The 20244-nt window shown below is 42.9% G+C and overlaps 1 protein-coding gene across 6 annotated transcripts in view; it reads left to right on the top strand.

The window, feature by feature from the left end:
- The window catches only part of utrn (utrophin), a 392537-nt gene that overhangs the window by 22296 nt on the left and 349997 nt on the right, over nucleotides 1–20244 (top strand). For 3 of the 6 annotated variants that reach the window (XM_046298684.1, XM_046298690.1, XM_046298687.1), the window contains exon 1: nucleotides 10652–10769. The exons of 1 other annotated variant lie outside the window; for it this stretch is intronic. In XM_046298684.1, the coding sequence (XP_046154640.1) occupies nucleotides 10685–10769 (85 nt within the window). In that variant the 5' untranslated portion in view covers nucleotides 10652–10684. Of the gene's footprint in view, nucleotides 1–10651; nucleotides 10770–12461; nucleotides 12604–20244 lie in introns of those variants that run through there. 2 more of the 6 variants (XM_046298689.1, XM_046298688.1) reach the window with 2 other exon arrangements.

Genomic DNA, 20244 nt, shown 5'->3' on the forward strand with positions numbered 1-20244 from the left:
GATACAGTGAAATAATCTGTCTGTAAACAATTGTTGTAAAAAGGATTTTTGTTGTGCACAAAGTAGATGTCCTGACCGACTTGCCAAACTATAGTTTGTTAACAAGAAATTTGTGGTGTGGTTGACAAACGAGTTTTAATGACTCCAACATAAGTGCATGTAAACGTCCTACTTCAACTGTATATCTATACTATGACTAATAAGCATACTACATACTCAATTTATGTCACAAATAGTACGGTTAGTGTAGTTAGTATGAGTATTCAAACACAGCTAGAGTGTTCCAGGTACTCGCCTCTACCTCCTGCTCTCGCTACCTGAAATGTATATTTCTCTTCTACATTGTTTGTGATTTGAGGTGTGTGTGTGTAACTGCATGCTCACTTTTACCTTTACAACTAGCTTGATAGACTAGTTGATCATGTCATTGTTGCAGCCATTGGAATGTGTCAGGGATGAACCAGAGGGTGTGTTTATGCTTTATTGAGTCTGTGTCATCACACATCATTCCTTTCCGTTAATGATTAATATATCCATGCCACAATACCTCCTTATGCCACACCGACCCTGTTGTCTGCAAGTCCAAGAGAGAAAGACATGAACACAGAGATACAGACAGACATGGATTATAGTGTTATAAGGTTCAGTTTTAAAGGCTGTCTGTTTCTGATCTGGAACAAGTTACGAGGTACAAGTCATCAGAAACATTACCGGGAGTACTTTTCAACACAACCTCAGCAGCATAGTGTGCACCGTTCAACACCAGATATACAAGGTGTCCTTCGCTTCACAAACCCAGCCAGCTGTATAGCCAGGGACAATGGTATTGGACACACTGGGGGAGAGTAAAACAGACACACTATATATACAAAACTATGTTGACACCCCTTCAAATTTGGACACACTGCCATGCAAATCTCCATAGACAAATATTGCCTGTAAAATGGCCTTAATGAAGAGCTCAGTGACTTTCAACATGGAACCGTTGCCACATTTCGATGCCACCTTTCCAAGAAGTCAGTTCATTAAATTTCTGCTCTGCTAGAGCTTCCCCGGTCAACTGTAAGTGTTATTATTGTGAAGTGGAAATGTCTAGGAGCAACAACGGGTCAGCCGGGAGGTGGTAGGCCACACAAGCTCACAGAACGGGACTGCCGAGTGCTGAAGCGCGTAACGTGTAAAAAAAATCTGTCCTCGGTTTCAACACTCCCGAGTTCCAAACTACCTCTGGAAGCAACTTCAGCACAATAACTGTTCGTCGGGTGCTTTATGAAATGGGTGTCCATGGCCGAGCAGCCACATACAAGCCTAAGATCACCTTGCGCAATGCCAAGCGTCGACTGGAGAGGCGTAAAGCTCGCCGCCATTGGACTCTGGATCAGTGGAAATGTGTTCTCTGGTGATGAATCATGCTTCACCATCTGGCAGGAGAACGCTACCTGCCCGAATGCATAGTGCCAACTGTAAAGTTTGGTGGAGAATAAATAATGGTCTGGGGCTGTTTTTCATGGTTCGGGCTAAGCCCCATAGTTGCAGTGAAGGGAAATCTTAACACTACAGCATACAATGACATTGTACACGATTCTGTGCTTCCAACTTTGTTGCAACAGTTTGGGGAAGGCCCTTTCCTGTTTCAGCATGACAATGCCCCTGTGCACAGCTTCTGAGCTCCTATTAGCAGCAAATATTAATTTAAAAAGAAAATGAATGTGTTCATGCAAAAAAATATATTGTACGGAAGCTTGTCAATTCGTTACACTAATCAAAACGAATTGCACTGACTCGTTTCAAGCTATAACATATCGTTCCTGTAAGGTATCGGAGCCCTTGTTTCTAGATGCTATCGAATCATTCATGAAAGGAGAGATGCACATTCTCTCTCTGTCACACACGCACGACGCACGCACGCACGCACACACACACACACGCACACACACAGGCAGACATAACATACACTCTGTGTGTTTGTGTGGTTACAAGATGGAGCCAACAGAGGGCCGCCTCGCTACTCGTCCTAAGGAAACTTTGCATTATTTGTTTTTTTTAATGAAATCATCATTCTTACATTGTTAGGCCAGAAAATCTTAAGTGTTATTACATACAGCCGGGAAGAATTATTGGATATCAGAGCAACGTCAACTTACCAGCACTACGACCAGTAATACGACTTTCCCGAAGCGGATCCTTTGTCTGAACCACCCAGGGTATTGGAACTGATTCCAGAGGCTTCCCAAAACAGTGTCACCGCAGAAGAGGTTGACAGAGGCCTTATGGTCAGTCACTTTGGAGGCGCTCACACCACCCACCGCTTCCGATTTATATTACTCGCTCCATTCTCTAGATAGCAAGGTAGACAAAATTAGGGCAAATAATATTACTAAAAATATTCATATTCATGAAATCACAAGTGCAATATTGCAAAACACAGTTTAGCCTTTTGTTAATCCACCTGTCGTCTCAGATTTAGAAATTACTCTTTACAGCGAAAGCAATCCAAGCGTTTAAGTTTATTGATCGCATGACAAAACATTAAGTACACTTAGCATCAGGTAGCTTGGTCACGAAATTCAGAAAAGCAATCAAATTAATCGTTTACCTTTGATCTTCGGATGTTTTCACTCACGAGACTCCCAGTTACACCACAAATGTTCCTTTTGTTCCATAAAGATTATTTTTATATCCAAAATACCTCAGTTTGTTTGTCGCGTTATGTTCAGAAATCCACAGGAAATAGCGGTCACGACAACACAGACGAAAATTCCAAATAATATCCATAATGTCCACAAAAACATGTTAAACGGTTTTTATAATCAATTGTCAGGTTGTTTTTAAAATATATATTTGATAATATATCAACCGGGAGTGTAGGTTTTTCAATAGGACAGGGAGAAACAATGGCCGCTTTACTCTGTTGCGCAAAACTCACTATGAGAGCCCCCACCTATCCACTTACGCAATGTGATCTTTCTCGCTCATTTTTCAAAATAAAAGCCTGAAACTATCTCTAAAGACTGTTGACACCTTAGGGAAGCCATAGAAAAGGGAATCAGGTTGATATCCCTTTAAATTGAGGATAGGCATGCATAGGAATAGAGGTTTCAAAATAAGAGGCACTTCCTGATTGGATTTTCCTCAGGTTTTCGCCTGCAATATCAGTTCTGTTATACTCGCAGACAATATTTTGACCGTTTTGGGAACTTTAGAGTGTTTTCTATCCTAATCAGACAATTATATGCATGTTCTAGTTTCTGGGGCTGAGAAATAGGGAGTTTAAAATGGGTACGTTTTTTAGCCAAAAACGAAAATACTGCCCCCTACTCGCAAAATGTTAAGCCGACACCACGACGGCCCTCAAGGAATTTCACTGGACTTTATGCAAGCTGGAAACCACATATCCTGAGGCTGCATTTATTGTAGTTGGGGATTTCAACAAAACAAATTTGAGAACAAGGCTACCAAAATTCTATCAGCATATTGATTGTAGCACTCGTGATGGCAAAATTCTGGATCACTGCTACTCTAACTTCCGAGATGCATACAAGGCCATCTCCCACCCTCCCTTCGGCAAATCTGACCACAATTCCATTTTGCTCCTCCCTTCCTATAGGCAGAAACTCAAACAGGATGCACCCATGACAAGGACTATTCAATGCTGGTCTGACCAATCAGAATCCACACTTAAAGATAGTTTTGATCACACGTACCGGGATATGTTCCGGGTAGTGTCAGAGAATAGTATAAATTTATATGCTGATTCAGTGAGTGAGTTCATAAGGAAGTGCATAGGAGATGTTGTACCCACTGTGACTATTAAAACCTTACTAACCAGAAACCGTCGATCAGAACGTCGATCTCCTTTTGCATGTGTGTGATGGTGTGTGTTTGTGCGTGTGACGTGCACCATGCATCTGTGTGTTGTCATTGGGGTTAATGCTTTGAAAGGGAGAGGCTCGCTAGCTAATGTTGCTTTGATGATTCATTGTTGTTGTCAAAATCAGGGTAACAAGAGGGTGTGTGAGAGTTCATATGTATGGGGCGGCAGTGTAGCCTAGTGGTTAGAGCGTTGGACTAGTAACCGGAAGGTTGCAAGTTCAAATCCCTGAGCTGACAAGGTACAAATCTGTCATTCTGCCCCTGAACAGGCAGTTAACCCACAGTTCCTTGAAAATAATAATTTGTTCTTAACTGACTTGCCTAGTTAGATAAAGGTAAAATTAAATTAAAAAATAGATGTTGTGTGTGTTGTGGTTGTGTGTGTGTGTGTGTGTGTGTGTGTGTGTGTGTGTGTGTGTGTGTGTGTGTGTGTGTGTGTGTGTGTGTGTGTGTGTGTGTGTGTGTGTGTGTGTGTGTGTGTGTGTGTGTGTGTGTGTGTGTGTGGACATTAGGACTACTTTCTGCATGACATTATGAGGCCAAGATATTCCCATAGGGTGTGGCTGTGTGAATGCTACACATTTAAACTCCTCTGTCAGGGAGTAGGCCTACTGCCCAGGGGAGAAAGTATTCAACTGTAGTATTCAACTGTAGTGCTTGAAACCCTATTGTCACAGTGTCTGTTTAGTTGTGTTCAAGCTGCTGTGTGTGTGTGTATTCTCCTCTTGTATCCTCCCAGCAGGAGATGGCTGTGAGAACCTGCATCTGGGACACTACCCCTCCTTGCCCTCACTGCTGAAACACCCCCTCCCACCCCCCTTGTCTGCCAGTTGTCACACCATACAGTATACACACCCAAAAAGTAGCCTCCCTTCTCCGGCCTCGCTCCCTTCTCCCCCTGTCTTGATCGTTAGGGAAATAAGCTTTGCTGCCCAATGTAGCTGCTGATCCTTCCCCTGACTGAGGGGGATTTTAAAAAATAGGCTCAGGCCCAGAAAGTAAATATTAACCTAGTGACATGTTCTACTGCCTCCTACATTCAGTATTCTAATACTTTACCAACCTGAGAGAAAAATCTTATTTTCTACTATGGTCCATTTCAGCTCTGACATTTGGTAATAAATGTTTCTTAACAGTTAACAGATATCTGTTGTTTATGGAGCTAGCTGTTTCTCAGGACAGAATTATGGTAAGGCAATGACCTCATGGTGAGGTCAAAGGGAAATGTTCCAGTCTTTTAATGTTTTACCCATTGTTCAACCCATGTTTTGGCCCATATGCTGTTGGCTTTGTACTTAGTTTGGCCTTAAACCCTCTGACCACTTGGCATTGTCACCTATCCTGTCATTTTAGCCTCTCCTTTAGTTCTAGTTTGTGGATAGAGGTGTGTTACTATAGTAACCTGGTATGGCCTTTTTCCCCAGGTGGTCACACACAGGAATGTGCGTCCCCCAGGTGGTCACACACAGGAATGTGCGTAATATTCTCCTTTTCTCTCAATTTCAACTCCATGGGGAGTTATACAACATGGGATCCAATATAAAGAAGTGTCCATGTGGAATTCTGTGCTATAAGATGTGTAGGGGGATTATTAACCTGTCTGGGGGGATATGCAGCCTTGCAGGAAGTAACGTGCGTGCGTGCGTGCTTGCGTGCGTGCGTGCGTGATGGAGGCTGTGGCAGGATAGTAATGACGGACCAGCAGCACAGCTAGACCAGCTGTTACCATGACACCTCAGAAGAATTCTCTGACATCCAGCACCGTGTGTGTTACTTAGGAGGAACAATCACACACATAAATTATCTGTGTGACGCTGTGTGTAGTGTTTATTTGCTTGTGTGTATGCCAATATGGGTGTGTTTTTCAATGTAACTGTCGCTTCTTATTATGTCACCGGACAATATTTCAGGGCACAGTGGTGATTTGTGGCTTCTGCCGCTGTGTGGACGTCTTTTGAATTTCTGACAATAGACAGACATAGTGGAGAGAAGCAAGACAGAAGGCTACTGGCATAACAACAAATACTAGAGACACCTTTACTGGTTGTCTGAGATGAAAGCAGGGGGGGGTGCATGCGGTTTCCTGGCAACCGTTTCTGCGGTGGCCATTTATCAGAGGCCATTGTGGGTAGGAGAGGGGTTGGAGAAGGGAGTGTTGGAGTGCCTAAATCCTTTTTTACATCTTTAATGTTAGGGTGTCTTTCTCTTTGCAGGCAAGTGCAACACAAAACGAAATAGAGCTATGAGTGAAAGAATGAAAGAGTGTGTTGGTGAAGGAGTGAGTGAGGCTTTCAGATGGAAAGTGTGAATGAAGGAGAGAGAGGTTTTTGATGGTGAGAGTGAGTGAAGGAAGGAATGAGGGATTAAAAAAGTGGAAGTAGGGCTTTTGCTCAGAGACAGAGGCCTCCTCCCTAGTTCAGCACATACAGCACGAGGGCGTGGGCCTGTGGCATTCTGGGAGATTTCTATGGAGTGTTTGTCTCTGTGGCCTGAGTTCTCTGAGACGTGGGCCCCACCATTGACTCCTCTGTTCCTTCTCAGCTTGTGTGTGTGTGTGTGTGTTAGTTAGAGTTGGGTGGTATCCAGATGTACTGTACTATACTGTCATATTGTTTCTGTACCATACTGGGGTATACAGCATTACCGAATGTTCACACAATTACACTGAACAAAGATATAAAAGGCAACACACAACAATTTCAAAGATTTTACTGAGTTACAGTTCATATAGGGAAATCAATCTATTAAAATAAATTCATTAGGCCCTAATCTATGGATTTTCGCATGACTGGGAAGACAGAAATGTTTCTGTTGGTCACAGACTTACAGGAGCAGCTCAGGGATTCGAACCAACAACCTTTTGGTTACTGGCCCAACGCTCTTAACCACTAGGCTACCTGCCACATATCTGCTGTAACTAAGAAGCTGTAAGTAAGAAGTGTGTCTGCTGTAACTGTAATATCTTATGTTTCACCGAGTGGTGGCTGAAAGATGACATGGATAACACAGCTGGCAGGGTTTTTGGTCCATCTGCAAGATAGAACAACTGCCTCTGTTAAGACAAGGGGTGGCGGTCTGTGTACATTTGTAAACAACAGCTGGTCTCAAAGTCTCAAGGATTTGCTCGCCTGAGGTAGAATATCTCATAAGCTGTAGACCACAATTTTTCCCAAGAGAGTTTTAATCTATATTCTTCGTAGCTGTCTATTTACCACCACAAACCGATTCTGTCACTAAGACCGCACTCAATGAGCTGTACAAGGCAATAAGCAAACAGGAAAATGCTCATCCAGAGGCGGCGCTCCAGTGGCTGGGTACTTTAATGCAGGGAAACTTACACTTGAAGTCGGAAGTTTACCGTTTCTCACAATTCCTGACATTTAATCCCAGTAAAAATTCTCTGTCTTAGGTCAGTTAGGATCACCACTTTATTTTAAGAATGTGAAATATCAGAATAATAGTAGAGACAGTGATTTATTTCAGCTTTTATTTCTTTCATCACATTTCCAGTGGGTCAGACATTTACATACACTCAATTCGTATTTGGTAGCATTGCCTTTAAATTGTCTTAACTTGGGTCAAATGTTTCAGGTAGCCTTCCATGAGCTTCCCACAATAAGTTGGGTGAATTTTGGCCCATTCTTCCTGACAGAGCTGGTGTAACTGAGTCAGGTTTGTAGGCCTCCTTGCTCACACATGCCTTTTGAGGTCAGGTCTTTGTGATGGCCACTCCAATACCTTGACGTTGTTGTCCCTAAGCCATTTTTCCACAACTTTGGACGTGTGCTTGGATTGCTTGCATATACTTGCATTGTCCATTTGGAAGACCCATTTGCGACCAAGCTTTAACTTCCTGACTGTATTGTGTCATGCAGAAAGTAGTCCTAATGTCCGCACGTCTAGAGATGTTGTTTTAATATATCCACATAATTTTCAATCCTCATGATTCCATCTATTTTGTGAAGAGCACCTGCCCCTCCTGCAGCAAGCACCCCCACAACATGATGCTGCCACCCCAGTGCTTCACGGTTGGGATGGTGTTCTTCGGCTTGCAAGCCTCCCCCTTTTTCCTCCAAACATAACGATGGTCATTATGGCCAAACAGTTCTATTTTTGATTCATCAGACCAGAGGACATTTCTCCAAAAACTATGATGTTTGTCTCCATGTCCAGTTGCAAACTGTAGGCTGGCTTTTTAATGCCGTTTTTCGAGCAGTGGCTTCTATAGGGCTTGTTTTACTGTGGATATAGATACTTTTGTACCTGTTTCCTCCAGCATCTTCACAAGGTCCTTTGCTGTTGTTATGGGATTGATTTGCACTTTTCGCACCACAGTACGTTAATCTCTAGGAGACAGAACTCGTCTCCTTCCTGAGCGGTATGACGGCTGCATGGTCCCATGGTGTTTATACTTGCGTACTATTGTTTGTACAGATGAACGTGGTACCTTCAGGCATTTGGAAATTGCTCCCAAGGATGAACCAGACATGTGGAGGTTTAGAATTATTTTTCTGAGGTCTTGGCTGATTTCTTTTGATTTTCCCATGATGTCAAGCAAAGATGCACTGAGTTTGAAGGTAGGACTTGAAATACATTCACAGGTACACCTCCAATTGACTCAAATGATGTCAATTAGCCTATTTTCTGGAATTTTCCAAGCTGTTTAAAGGCACAGTCAACTTGGTGTATGTAAACTTCTGACCCACTGGAATTGTGATACAGTGAAGAATTATAAGTGAAAAAATCTTGTCTGTAAACAATTGTTGGAAAAATGTATTGTGTCATGCAGAAAGTAGTCCTAATGTCCGCACGTCCTAATGTCATGCAGAAAGTAGCCCTAATGTCCACACACACACACACACACACACACACACACACACACACACACACACACACACACACACACACACACACACACACACACACACACACACACACACACACACACACACACACACACACACACACACACACACACACACACACACACAGGTGACAAAGTAGATGTCCTAACCGACTTGCTAAACTATAGTTTTGGCATGTCGGCTAGGACATTTACTTTGTGCATGACACAAGTATTTTTCCAACAATTGTTTACAGCACAAAAATAGCCTATTACCCCTCAGGAGACTGAAAAGATTTGGCATGGGTCTTTAGATCCTCAAAAAGTTCTACAGCTACACCATCGAGATAATCCTGACTGGTTGCACCACTGCTTGGTATGGCAACTGCTCAGCCTTCGACCACAAGACACTACAGAAGGTAGTGCGTACGGCCCAGTACATCTAAACCATGCAGTGCCCTATTAGGCAAAACATAGCCCAAAACAAACTGCAAATGCACCCAACAAGATTGTAGTCAAGAAATTGTAGTCATTGAGTGCAAGGAATATGGGACCACTCTAAGGGAATTTGTCCAAATACCTATGAAAACTTCAAATGGGGGGACTAGATACACATTGTACTTTCATTTATATACGGCATAACAGATATGTAAGGAAAATACCCTCAAATAAAGGTGACATTTTATACTGTAGCCTCATATGAAACATTTGATCTCAAATCCAAAGTGATGAAGTATAGAGCCACATTTAAAACGTTAGCTTCACTGTCCAAATACAAATGGAGGGGAGTGTAGCTCAGTGGAAAGTCCCTCTGGTTCTCAGATTATTTCAGTCCATACCAAATCCAGCCCCACCCAACCCAAACCCAACTCAGTTCTGTCCTAGACTGTATATTAGGGTTCTGTCTAGCCCAGCCCTGTCCTAACCCCAGCTGGTCTGATCCTTTATGGAAGGAAGTGGTGCTAACGCAATCTGACTCAGAGGGAAGTTAGTCACGGGACTGACCAGGCTTGTAATCCTTTTCCATTTCCTCCTCGTGGGAGAAAGGAAGAGTGAAAACAAAACACACCAAACAAACCCCTCCTCCCCTCTCTCTGTTTTCTCTGTTCTCTCTCTCCCTCTCATTTCTCGTGGGAGGGGATGGATGTAGGTCCAGTTGTTCCTCATTGTAGAGAGGTTTAGTCATTAGTGGCCAAATGGACTTTCTTTCCTCTCCTCTCTCTGGCAGCGATGGGGGGGATGAGTCAAGGGAACAATGTTTGGTCATATGTCATCTCTCTGTTTCCAGTACTGTATAAAGGTAGTATACAGGGTTTAAGAGCGAGAGGGGTATCAGAGGGTTTTTCTCTCTCGGTGTGTGTTACGAGTCATCCTTTGGTCATGTTGATCTGCTGTCTCACTCTCACGTGTAACAGGATGTGAGCTGACCACCTGCTGGGGGGTGGGGGGCTGCTGTGTGGTTGTGTTTAGGCCAGTGGAGGATTCTCCCTTTTTGTAATTGTGATGTAACACTGCCCCTGACACACACACACACACACACACACACACACACACACACACACACACACACACACACACACACACACACACACACACACACACACACACACACACACACACACACACACACACACACACACACACACACACACACACACACACACACACACACACACACACACACACACACTATATCTGTCACTGACAGGAAGTCACACTTCTCTTGTTTGACAAGCTGGCCTTGTGCCTTCCTCACCTCCCTCTCTCCCCATCGCCCTCTTCTCACACCCCTGCTGTAGTGTGTGTGACATAAGAGTACACCTTACCATCAATCCAAGTAAACATACCCAGCATGCTCAGCAAGCAGCCCTCAAACGTCCACTTCCTCAGACTGCCAGTGCCACTACTTGTCTTCCTCTTCCGTGTTTGTTGTTTTAGTTTCTTTCTCTCTTATATGTTCTCTCCATCATGAATTTGAGTAACTGGCTGCCTTGGAGAAGGCGCAGTGCTTCCAGACAGAGGAGGAAGCAGGAGAGAGTGTCTCTTGTTCTGGGTGAGTAGGACAGGATAAATAGCAGAGCTCTCTTCGTTTCCTGTTTCAACTAAAGAAAATAGTAAAGAGGCTAGAATTGCTTTCACTCTGTCTCTGTCTAATCGACAGCACAGATTAGTCGTTGCTGGCTTCCTCTACAGCGAGTAAACTTTTTTCCCCCACAGAATATTAATGTTCACTTTTAGGGTTGAATTTGATGAGCAAGTTTAAGTATCTTTAAAGTAAATGTGTGTAATTTTGACTAACTTTATTCCAGCATCACGTAAAAACAAATAGCACTGCGTTTTTTTGTGCATGGTGATGTGTGGGTTTGTGTGTGTCTGGCCATGTCTGTGCATGGTGATGTGTGGGTTTTTGTGTGTCTGGCCATGTGTGTGTGTGTGCGTGCGTGTGTGTGTGTGTTTTGATATACTTCACATTCCTCCAGGGCAATACCAGCACCTCTGTACGGTTGAACTACATGGTCAAGTGCTCCCAGCCAACCATGGCAGATATAATTATTTCTCTGTTTGGTTCTGGGGATGTTCTCACTGCGTTGTGTAGGGGTTATCCCTGGATCTAGACTATAGAGAACAACAGAAAAGTGGGTTTTGTGTATGTTCCCCCCCGCCCCTTTGGCCATGTTTCTGCACAAGTTTCTCGGCCTGTCTTCTGCAGTCTTTCACTGTGTCTGATAGGACTGTGGCTATGTTTCTGATATTTGACATTCTTCCATGGTTTGATGTTGGAGATGTAGCAGCCCTGCTGGCTGCTGTGCTGTCTTATGTTGTGTTAGACAGATAACCGGTAACCCATCCAAGTCCTCGGCTCCATCCCTACCTTATCTGGCCCTCTTCTTTCCAATGTTGTGTCTAAGCTGTGAGTGTTAGGTTTACAGGTCTCTCTCTCTCTCTCTCTCTCTCTCTCTCTCTCTCTCTCTCTCTCTCTCTCTCTCTCTTTCTCTTTCTCTCTCTTTCTCTTTCTCTCTCTTTCTCTCTCATCTCTCTCTTTCTCTCTCATCTCTCTCTTTCTCTCTCATCTCTCTCTTTCTCTCTCATCTCTCTCTTTCTCTCTCATCTCTCTCTCTTCATCTCTCTCTTTCTCTCTCTCTTCTTCTCTCTCTCTCTCTCTCTCTCTCTCTCTCTCTCTCTCTCTCTCTCTCTCTCTCTCTCTCTCTCTTCTCATCACAGTCTCTCTCTCTCTCATCACTGTCTCTCTCTCTCTTTCATCACAGTCTCTCTCTCTCTTTCTCATCACTGTCTCTCTCTCTCTCTCTCTCTCTCTCTCTCATCACTGTCTCTCTCTCTCTCTCTCTCTCTCTCTCATCACTGTCTCTCTCTCTCTCTCTCTCTCTCTCTCTCTCTCTCTCTCTCTCTCTCTCTCTCTCTCTCTCTCTCTCTCTCTCTCTCTCTCTCTCTCTCATCACTGTCTCCCTCCGTAATGTGGGAGGCCTCTGCCCCCTGTTGCATGCTGGGACAGGGTTTAGACAGAGAACGCTGTGTGTTCCTTCAGCGGAGCACGGTGTATCCCACAGTGCACTGCCCACCACACCCTGGCCCTGCCTTGCTCTCTGCTCCTCTCTCTCTCATTGGTAGTATCCCCCCTTTCCTTCCCTCTCACTCCTCCTCTGCCCCTGGCCCCCCTCCCCTGCATTCTTCTGTTATTCTCCCTCTCCTCTGTTCAAGAAACTACAGTCAGGAGAGAGAGAGAGGAATGTGAGCTCCATTCCTGAAGTGTTTTTCTTCTTTTTAATGTTTTTGTATCTCGTATTTGGGAGAGATGGCGGAAGGCATAGTGGGAGAGATGGCGGAAGGCATAGTGGGAGAGATGGCGGAGCGTGGTCTCAAGCTCAGAGGTAGGACTCTCAACCAGGTGACATAGAACCAGGTAGACAAAGGTCAGTGACACACAGGTGTAGTTTTACTGTAGATAGACAACCTGTGACATGGAGCTGTCATTCACTCTGTGGTTGGGCACTTCAGGATAGTTGGATAGATTGGCTTAGGTGGTTTAGTGAGTCTGTGTCTTAGGTGGGTTACACACCTGTTTACGAAAGTGTGACGCAGCTGCTGCTGCAGAGATCTCAACGCAGCTGTTCATTCTGTGTGTGTGTGTGTGTGTGTGTGTGTGTGTGTGTGTGTGTGTGTGTGTGTGTGTGTGTGTGTGTGTGTGTGTGTGTGTGTGTGTGTGTGTGTGTGTGTGTGTGTGTGTGTGTGTGTGTGTGTGCTCTCTTGCCTTTACATAAGGGGATTCAGCATATTCAATAGTATAGCGTGACAATTGCATAGTTTCACTCCATGGACCTTTTGTGTGCATTGAACTTTACTTTGCGTAGTCTGCACCTCTGATTTCATATTGTGGTTAGACATGATGATTTGATTCTTCTTCATAACTGCTTGCCTTGCAACCTTTATTTTGACTGCATGGGAAATATATACAGTTGAAGTCAGAAGTTTACATACACTTAGGTTGGAGTCATTAAAATTAGTTTTTCAACCACTTGACAATTTCTTGTTAACAAATTATAGTTTTGGCAAGTTGGTTAGGACATCTACTTTGCATGACACAAGTCATTTTCCAACAATTGTTTACAGACAGAGTATTTCACTTATAATTCACTGTAGTTGGTCAGAAGTTTACATACACTAAGTTGACTGTGCCTTTAAACAGCTTGGAAAATTCCAGAAAATGATATAATCACTTTAGAAGCTTCTGATAGGCTAATTGACATAATTTGAGTCAATTGGAGGTGTACCTGTGAATGTATTTCAAGGCTTACCTTCAAACTCAGTGCCTTTTTGCTTGACATCATGGGAAAATCAAAAGAAATCAGAAACAAAATTGAAGACTTCACAAGACTGGTTCATCCTTGGGAGAAATTTCCAAATGCCTGAAGGTACCACGATCATCTGTACAAACAATAATACGCAAGTATAAACACCTTGGGACCACGCAGCCGTCATACCACTCAGGAAGGAGACGCGTTTTGTCTCCTAGAAATGAATGTACTTTGGTGTGAAAAGTGCACATCAATCCCAGAACAACAGCAAAGGACCTTGTGAAGATATTATTATATATTATTATATATTATATTATTATATTATTATTATTATTATATTATGTTGGAGGAAACAGGTACAAAGTATCTATCCACAGTAAAACGAGTCCTATATCGACATAACCTGAAAGGCCGCTCAGCAAGGAAGAAGCCACTGCTCCAATATCGCCATGAAAAGCCAGACTACGGTTTGCAACTGCACATGGGGACAAAGATCCTACTTTTTGGAGAAATGTCCTCTGGTCTGATGAAACAACAATAGAACTGTCTGGCCAAAATGACAATCTTTATATTTGGAGGAAAGCGGGTGAGGCTTTCAAGCCGAAGAACACCATCCCAACCGTGAAGCACGGGGGTGGCAGCATCATGTTTTGGGGGTGCTTTGCTGCAAGAGGAACTGGTGCACTTCACAAAATAGATGGTATCATGAAGTGAGAAAATTATGTGGATATATTGAAGCAACATCAGTCAGGAAGTTAAAGCTTGTTCTCAAATGGGTCTTCCAAATGGACAATGACCTGAAGCATACTTCCAAAGTTGTGGCAAAATGGCTTAAGGACAACAAAGTCAAGGTATTGGAGTGCCCATCACAAAGCCCTGCCCTCAATCCTATAGAACATTTGTGGGCAGAACTGAAAAAGCATGTGTGAGCAAGGAGGCCTACAAACCTGACTCAGTTACACCAGCTCTGTCAGGAGGAATGGGCCAAAATTCACCCGACTTATTGTGGGAACCTTGTGGAAGGCTACCCGAAACATTTGACCCAAGTTAAGACAATTTAAAGGCAATGCTACCAAATACCAATTGAGTGTATGTAAACTTCTGATCCACTGGGAATGTGATGAAAGAAATAAAAGCTGAAATAAATAATTATCTACTATTATTCTGACATTTCACATTCTTAAAATAAAGTGGTGATCCTAACTGACCTAAGACAGGGAATTTTTACTGAGTTTAAATGTATTTGGCTAAGGTGTATGTAAACTTCTGACTTCAACTGTATTTTTAACATAGTCAGTTGTTGCTTCTGTGGCTTTGAGATGGAATACTTTCAGCAGCCAGAGAGTTTATCATTCTGCTGTGTGTCAGGAGAAACCTTCTCACCTGTAAATTACACCATACCTACCTCCTCATCTACACACACGGGGGTGTTTTTGAAAAGGACTAAGTGGGGATATCGGTTAATCTTCCCGGACACAAGGAGTGTTTTCCCTACAAATTCCCCAATCCCGGCAGCGGAGCATCGACCGTTCTGGGTCGGGCAAGCTTGGGCAAGTGTCTGGTTGGTGGGGGTGGAATGCGTGGGAAATAATGCGAATGCTATACATTCCACACGTCCCACAAAGTCAAAATATAACACTGTTGAGCTGTGAACAGGGGGACAAGGGGTGCATGTGTGTCTGTGTGTCTGTATGTTTGTCTGTGTGTTTGTGTGTTTTGTCTGTGTGTCTGTGTGTCTGTGTGTCTGTGTGTTTGTGTGTCTGTGTGTCTGTGTGTCTGTGTGTCTGTGTGTCTGTGTGTCTGTGTGTCTGTGTGTCTGTGTGTCTGTGTGTCTGTGTGTCTGTGTCTGTATGTGTGTTTGTGTGTCTGTGTTCTGTGTGTTTATGTGTCTGTGTGTCTGTATGTGTGTCTGTGTGTTTGTGTGTCTGTATGTTTGTGTGTCTGTGTGGATGATGTACTGAGGCATGGGTTGAAGAGTCCGTGCATAGTGCATCATCATTTGTCCGTGCAAACGATGATTGATAGTAAGTTCAACAATAACATCTTATATGCAGATGCAGTGTGCGTGTGCGAGCGTTCTTTGTGCTCGTCTGCATCAGCGTTGTATCTGGTTGTTGGGCATACATAGGGCATACCACCCATTGAGCCCTCTGTTAGGGTCAGTTGTACACAGGTCAGGTCAGGGCAGGGGTGGAGCTAGACTGTCACATATATGTCCTAACAGCTGTGTTGTTTTTAAAACTTTACAAGGTGAAGTTTACCCGGGAGGGACGGTACCTTTTATGACATAGTCTTCTGTTAGAAAGGGTTTCTCTTCACGGCTTAGACACAAGGGACTGGTTTAGTGCCCAGTGACACAAGACCTGGGAGAAGCATACAATGTACACTGAACTGTACTGAAAGCCTTAAATGGTTCAAATGCCACTCAACCTCATACAAAAAGTTGCCTACACTGTTTAGTCTATTGGCTAGTGCTGTCAAACAATTAAAACATTTGATCAAGTTCATTGCCAGATTTGCTGTGATTAATCATGATTCATCGCAAATTCAGAATTTGCTCAAACGGAGCTGTAATTTAAAGATTTTTATACAAAAAGCATAACAAAAATATTTGCCGTCTTGATTTTGCCCAAAGTAATGATAAGTCAAATCTGTTAAATCGATAAAGCACACATTCTTTAACCTCAATGTCAACTTGTTTTGACCTCACATTGCTATGTTTAGTTTGATAGGTTCTGGATTTCGGATGTTTGCAGTGTATTTTGAATACCTTTCAACACTAAAATGACAAAACGTTAACTTTAGTTAACTGATTAGCTCTGACAGCACTACTGTAGACACATTTTATTTGCAAATTATGGTGGAAAATAAGTATTTGGTCAATAACAAAAGTTTATATCAATACTTTGTTATATACCCTTTGTTGGCAATGACAGAGGTCAAACGTTTTCTGTAAGTCTTCACAAGGTTTTCACACACTGTTGCTGGTATTTTGGCCCATTCCTCCATGTAGATCTCCTCTAGAGCAGTGATGTTTTGGGGCTGTTGCTGGGCAACACAGACTTTCAACTCCCTCAAAAGATTTTCTAAGGGGTTGAGATCTGGAGACTGGCTAGGCCACTCCAGGACCTTGAAATGCTTCTTACGAAGCCACTCCTTCAATGCCTGGGCGGTGTGTTTGGGATCATTGTCCTGCTGAAAGATCCAGCCACGTTTCATCTTCAATGCCCTTGCTGATGGAAGGAGGTTTTCACTCAAAATCTCACGATACATGGCCCCAATCATTCTTTCCTTTACACGGATCAGTCGTCCTGGTCCATTTGCAAAAAACAGCCCCAAAGCATGATGTTTCCACCCCCATTTCCACCCCCATGCTTCACAGTAGGTATGGTGTTCTTTGGATGCAACTCAGCATTCTTTGTCCTCCAAACACGACGAGTTGAGTTTTTACCAAAAAGTTATATTTTGGTTTCATCTGACCATATGACATTCTCCCAATCTTCTTCTGGATCATGCAAATGCTCTCTAGCAAACTTCAGACGGGCCTGGACATGTACTGGCTTAAGCAGGGGGACACGTCTGGCACTGCAGGATTTGAGTCCCTGGCGACGTAGTGTGTTACTGATGGTAGGCTTTGTTACTTTGGTCCCAGCTCTCTGCAGGTCATTCACTAGGTCCCCCCGTGTGCTTCTGGGATTTTTGCTCACCGTTCTTGTGATTATTTTGACCCCACGGGGTGAGATCTTGCATGGAGCCCCAGATCGAGGGAGATTATCAGTGGTCTTGTATGTCTTCCATTTCCTAATAATTGCTCCCGCAGTAGATTTCTTCAAACCAAGCTGCTTACCTATTGCAGATTCAGTCTTGCCAGCCTGGTGCAGGTCTACAATTTTGTTTCTGGTGTCCTTTGACAGCTCTTTGGTCTTGGCCATAGTGGAGTTTGGAGTGTGACTGTTTGAGGTTGTGGACAGGTGTCTTTTATACTGATAACAAGTTCAAACAAGTGCCATTAATACAGGTAACAAGTGGAGGACAGAGGAGCCTCTTAAAGAAGAAGTTACAGGTCTGTGAGAGCCAGAAATCTTGCTTGTTTGTAGGTGACCAAATACTTATTTTCCACCATAATTTGCAAATAAATTCATTAAAAATCCTACAATGTGATTTTCTGGATTTTTTTTTCTCATTTTGTCTGTCATAATTGAAGTGTACCTATGATGAAAATTACAGGCCTCATCTTTTTAAGTGGGAGAACTTGCACAATTGGTGGCTGACTAAATACTTTTTTGCCCCACTGTATGTCCTATTTGGTTGTAGGTCTCTGTATTTCAGCTCTTGTTACGCTCCTCTCCATCATGTCTTGAATATTATATTTACATTTTAGTCATTTAGCAGACGCTCTTAATAACCAGAGCAACTTACAGGAGCAATTATGGTTAACTGCCTTGCTCAAGGGGACATCGATAGATTTTTCACTTAGTCGGCTCAGGGATTCAAACCAGGTTACGCTCTTAACTGAAAATGACCAGAGAAAGAGTGACTGGACTGTTTTGGTTTGTGTTGCATGGTCACACACACACACACTGTATGTTATGTCTGTTTCTCTCCTTCATGAACGATTCGATACGCATCTATATTAGAGGTCGACCGATTAATCGGAATGGGCGATTTAATTAGGGCCGATTTCAAGTTCTCATAACAATCGGAAATCGGTATTTTTGGGATCTGATTTCCGATTATTTTTTAAATGTAATTTTTGTTTAAAAAAATTATACCTTTTATTTAACTAGGCAAGTCCGTTAAGAACACATTCTTATTTTCAATGACTGCCTAGGAACTGTGGGTTAACTGCCTTGTTCAGGGGCAGAACGACAGATTTTCACCTTGTCAGCTCAGGGGTTCCAATCTTGCAACCGCACAGTTAACTAGTCCAATGCTCTAACCATTGCACTCCACGAGTAATCTGCCTGTTACGCGAATGCAGTAGAAGCCAAGGTAAATTGGTAACTAGCATTAAACTAATCTTCTAAAAAACACAATTATAATCACTAGTTATAACTACTAATCCAGTTTAGCAGGCAATATTAACCAGGTAAAATTGTGTCATTTCTCTTGCGCGCAGATTCAGGGTATATGCAAGTTTGGGCTGCCTGGCTCATTGCGAACAAAAATTTAGAATTTTACGTAATTATGACATACATTGAAGGTTGTGCAATGTAACAAGAATATTTAGACTTCGGGATGCCACCCGCTAGATAAAATACCGAACGGTTCCGTATTTCACTGAAATAATAAACGTTTTGTTTTACGAAATGATAGTTTCCGGATTCGATCATATTAATGAGCAAAGGCTCGTATTTCTGTGTGTTATTATGTGATAATTAAGTCTGATTTGATAAAGCAGTCTGACTGAGAACCAGCAGGCCCGTAATCATTCATTCAAACAGCACTTTCGTGCGTTTTGCCAGCAGCTCTTCGCAAGCACAGTGCTGTTTATGACTTCAAGCCTATCAGCCTAATGGCTGGTGTAACCAATGTGAAATGGCTAGCTAGTTAGCTGGGTGTACGCTAATACTGTTTCAAACATCACTATTCTGGCACCACCCGGCCAGGTCTCTGACCTCCTCCCTATAGGCTGTCTCATCGTTGTTGGTGATCAGGCCTACCTATCAACTCCCAAGATTAGGCTGGCAATACTATAGGCAATACTATAGTGCCTATAAGAACATCCAATAGTCAAAGGTATATGAAATACAAATGGTATAGAGAGAAATAGTCCTATAAATACTATATTAACTACAACCTATATGTCCTCATGTTCTGAGCAAGGAACTGAAATGTGAGCTTTTTACATGGCACATTACTTTCTTCCCCAACACTTTGTTTTTGCATTATTTAAACCAAATTGAACATGTTTCATTATTGTATTGATGTTTTATATTAAGTTAAAATAAGTGTTAATTCAGTATTGTTGTAATTGTCATTATTACAAATAAAAAAAATCGGCCGATTTAACCGGTATTGGATTTTTTGGTCCTCCAATCGGTCGACCTCTAATCTAGATACAAGGGCTTTGATACGGTACAGGGACGATATGTTTTAGTTTGAAACTAATCGGTGCAATTAGTTTTGATTAGGGTAACGATTTGATGCGATTCGGGACAATATATTTTTTGCATGAACACTTTCATTTTCCTTTTTAAATGAATATTTGCTGCTGATGGGAGCTCAGGAGCGGGCCTCTCTGAGATTACTTTTCTAAGATGTGTGTTGTGTGTTAGTTGATGTGTGAGTGTGTAACTTCATGTAGCTTTAGCTTTTTCCTCAGCATAGGTGTGTGTGTGTGTGTGTGTGTGTGTGTGTGTGTGTGTGTGTGTGTGTGTGTGTGTGTGTGTGTGTGTGTGTGTGTGTGTGTGTGTGTGTGTGTGTGAGAAGACCGTCCCCAGTCCCCACGTCTGTGTGTGAGAGTGAGAGAAGACCGTCCCCTGTCCCCACCTCTGTGTGTGTGTGTTCCCTGCAGTGCTTTGGGTCATTAGCTATCAGATCAGTGAGCTGTAAGAGGAGTCCTGTGGGACTTGTCTTCCTGACGTAATCACTACTTCCTGTTTCACTGGCAGGCAGATTGGAAGAAGGCCTTTCCTCTCAGAGCGGATAGCCGTGTGTGTGTGTTCTTACCATCATCGTCTGGTTTCACTGGTTTAGTGTCCGATTGTATACTAG

This window comes from Oncorhynchus gorbuscha, linkage group LG14, assembly GCF_021184085.1.
Source record: "Oncorhynchus gorbuscha isolate QuinsamMale2020 ecotype Even-year linkage group LG14, OgorEven_v1.0, whole genome shotgun sequence".
NCBI classification, from domain to species: Eukaryota; Metazoa; Chordata; class Actinopteri; order Salmoniformes; family Salmonidae; genus Oncorhynchus; species Oncorhynchus gorbuscha.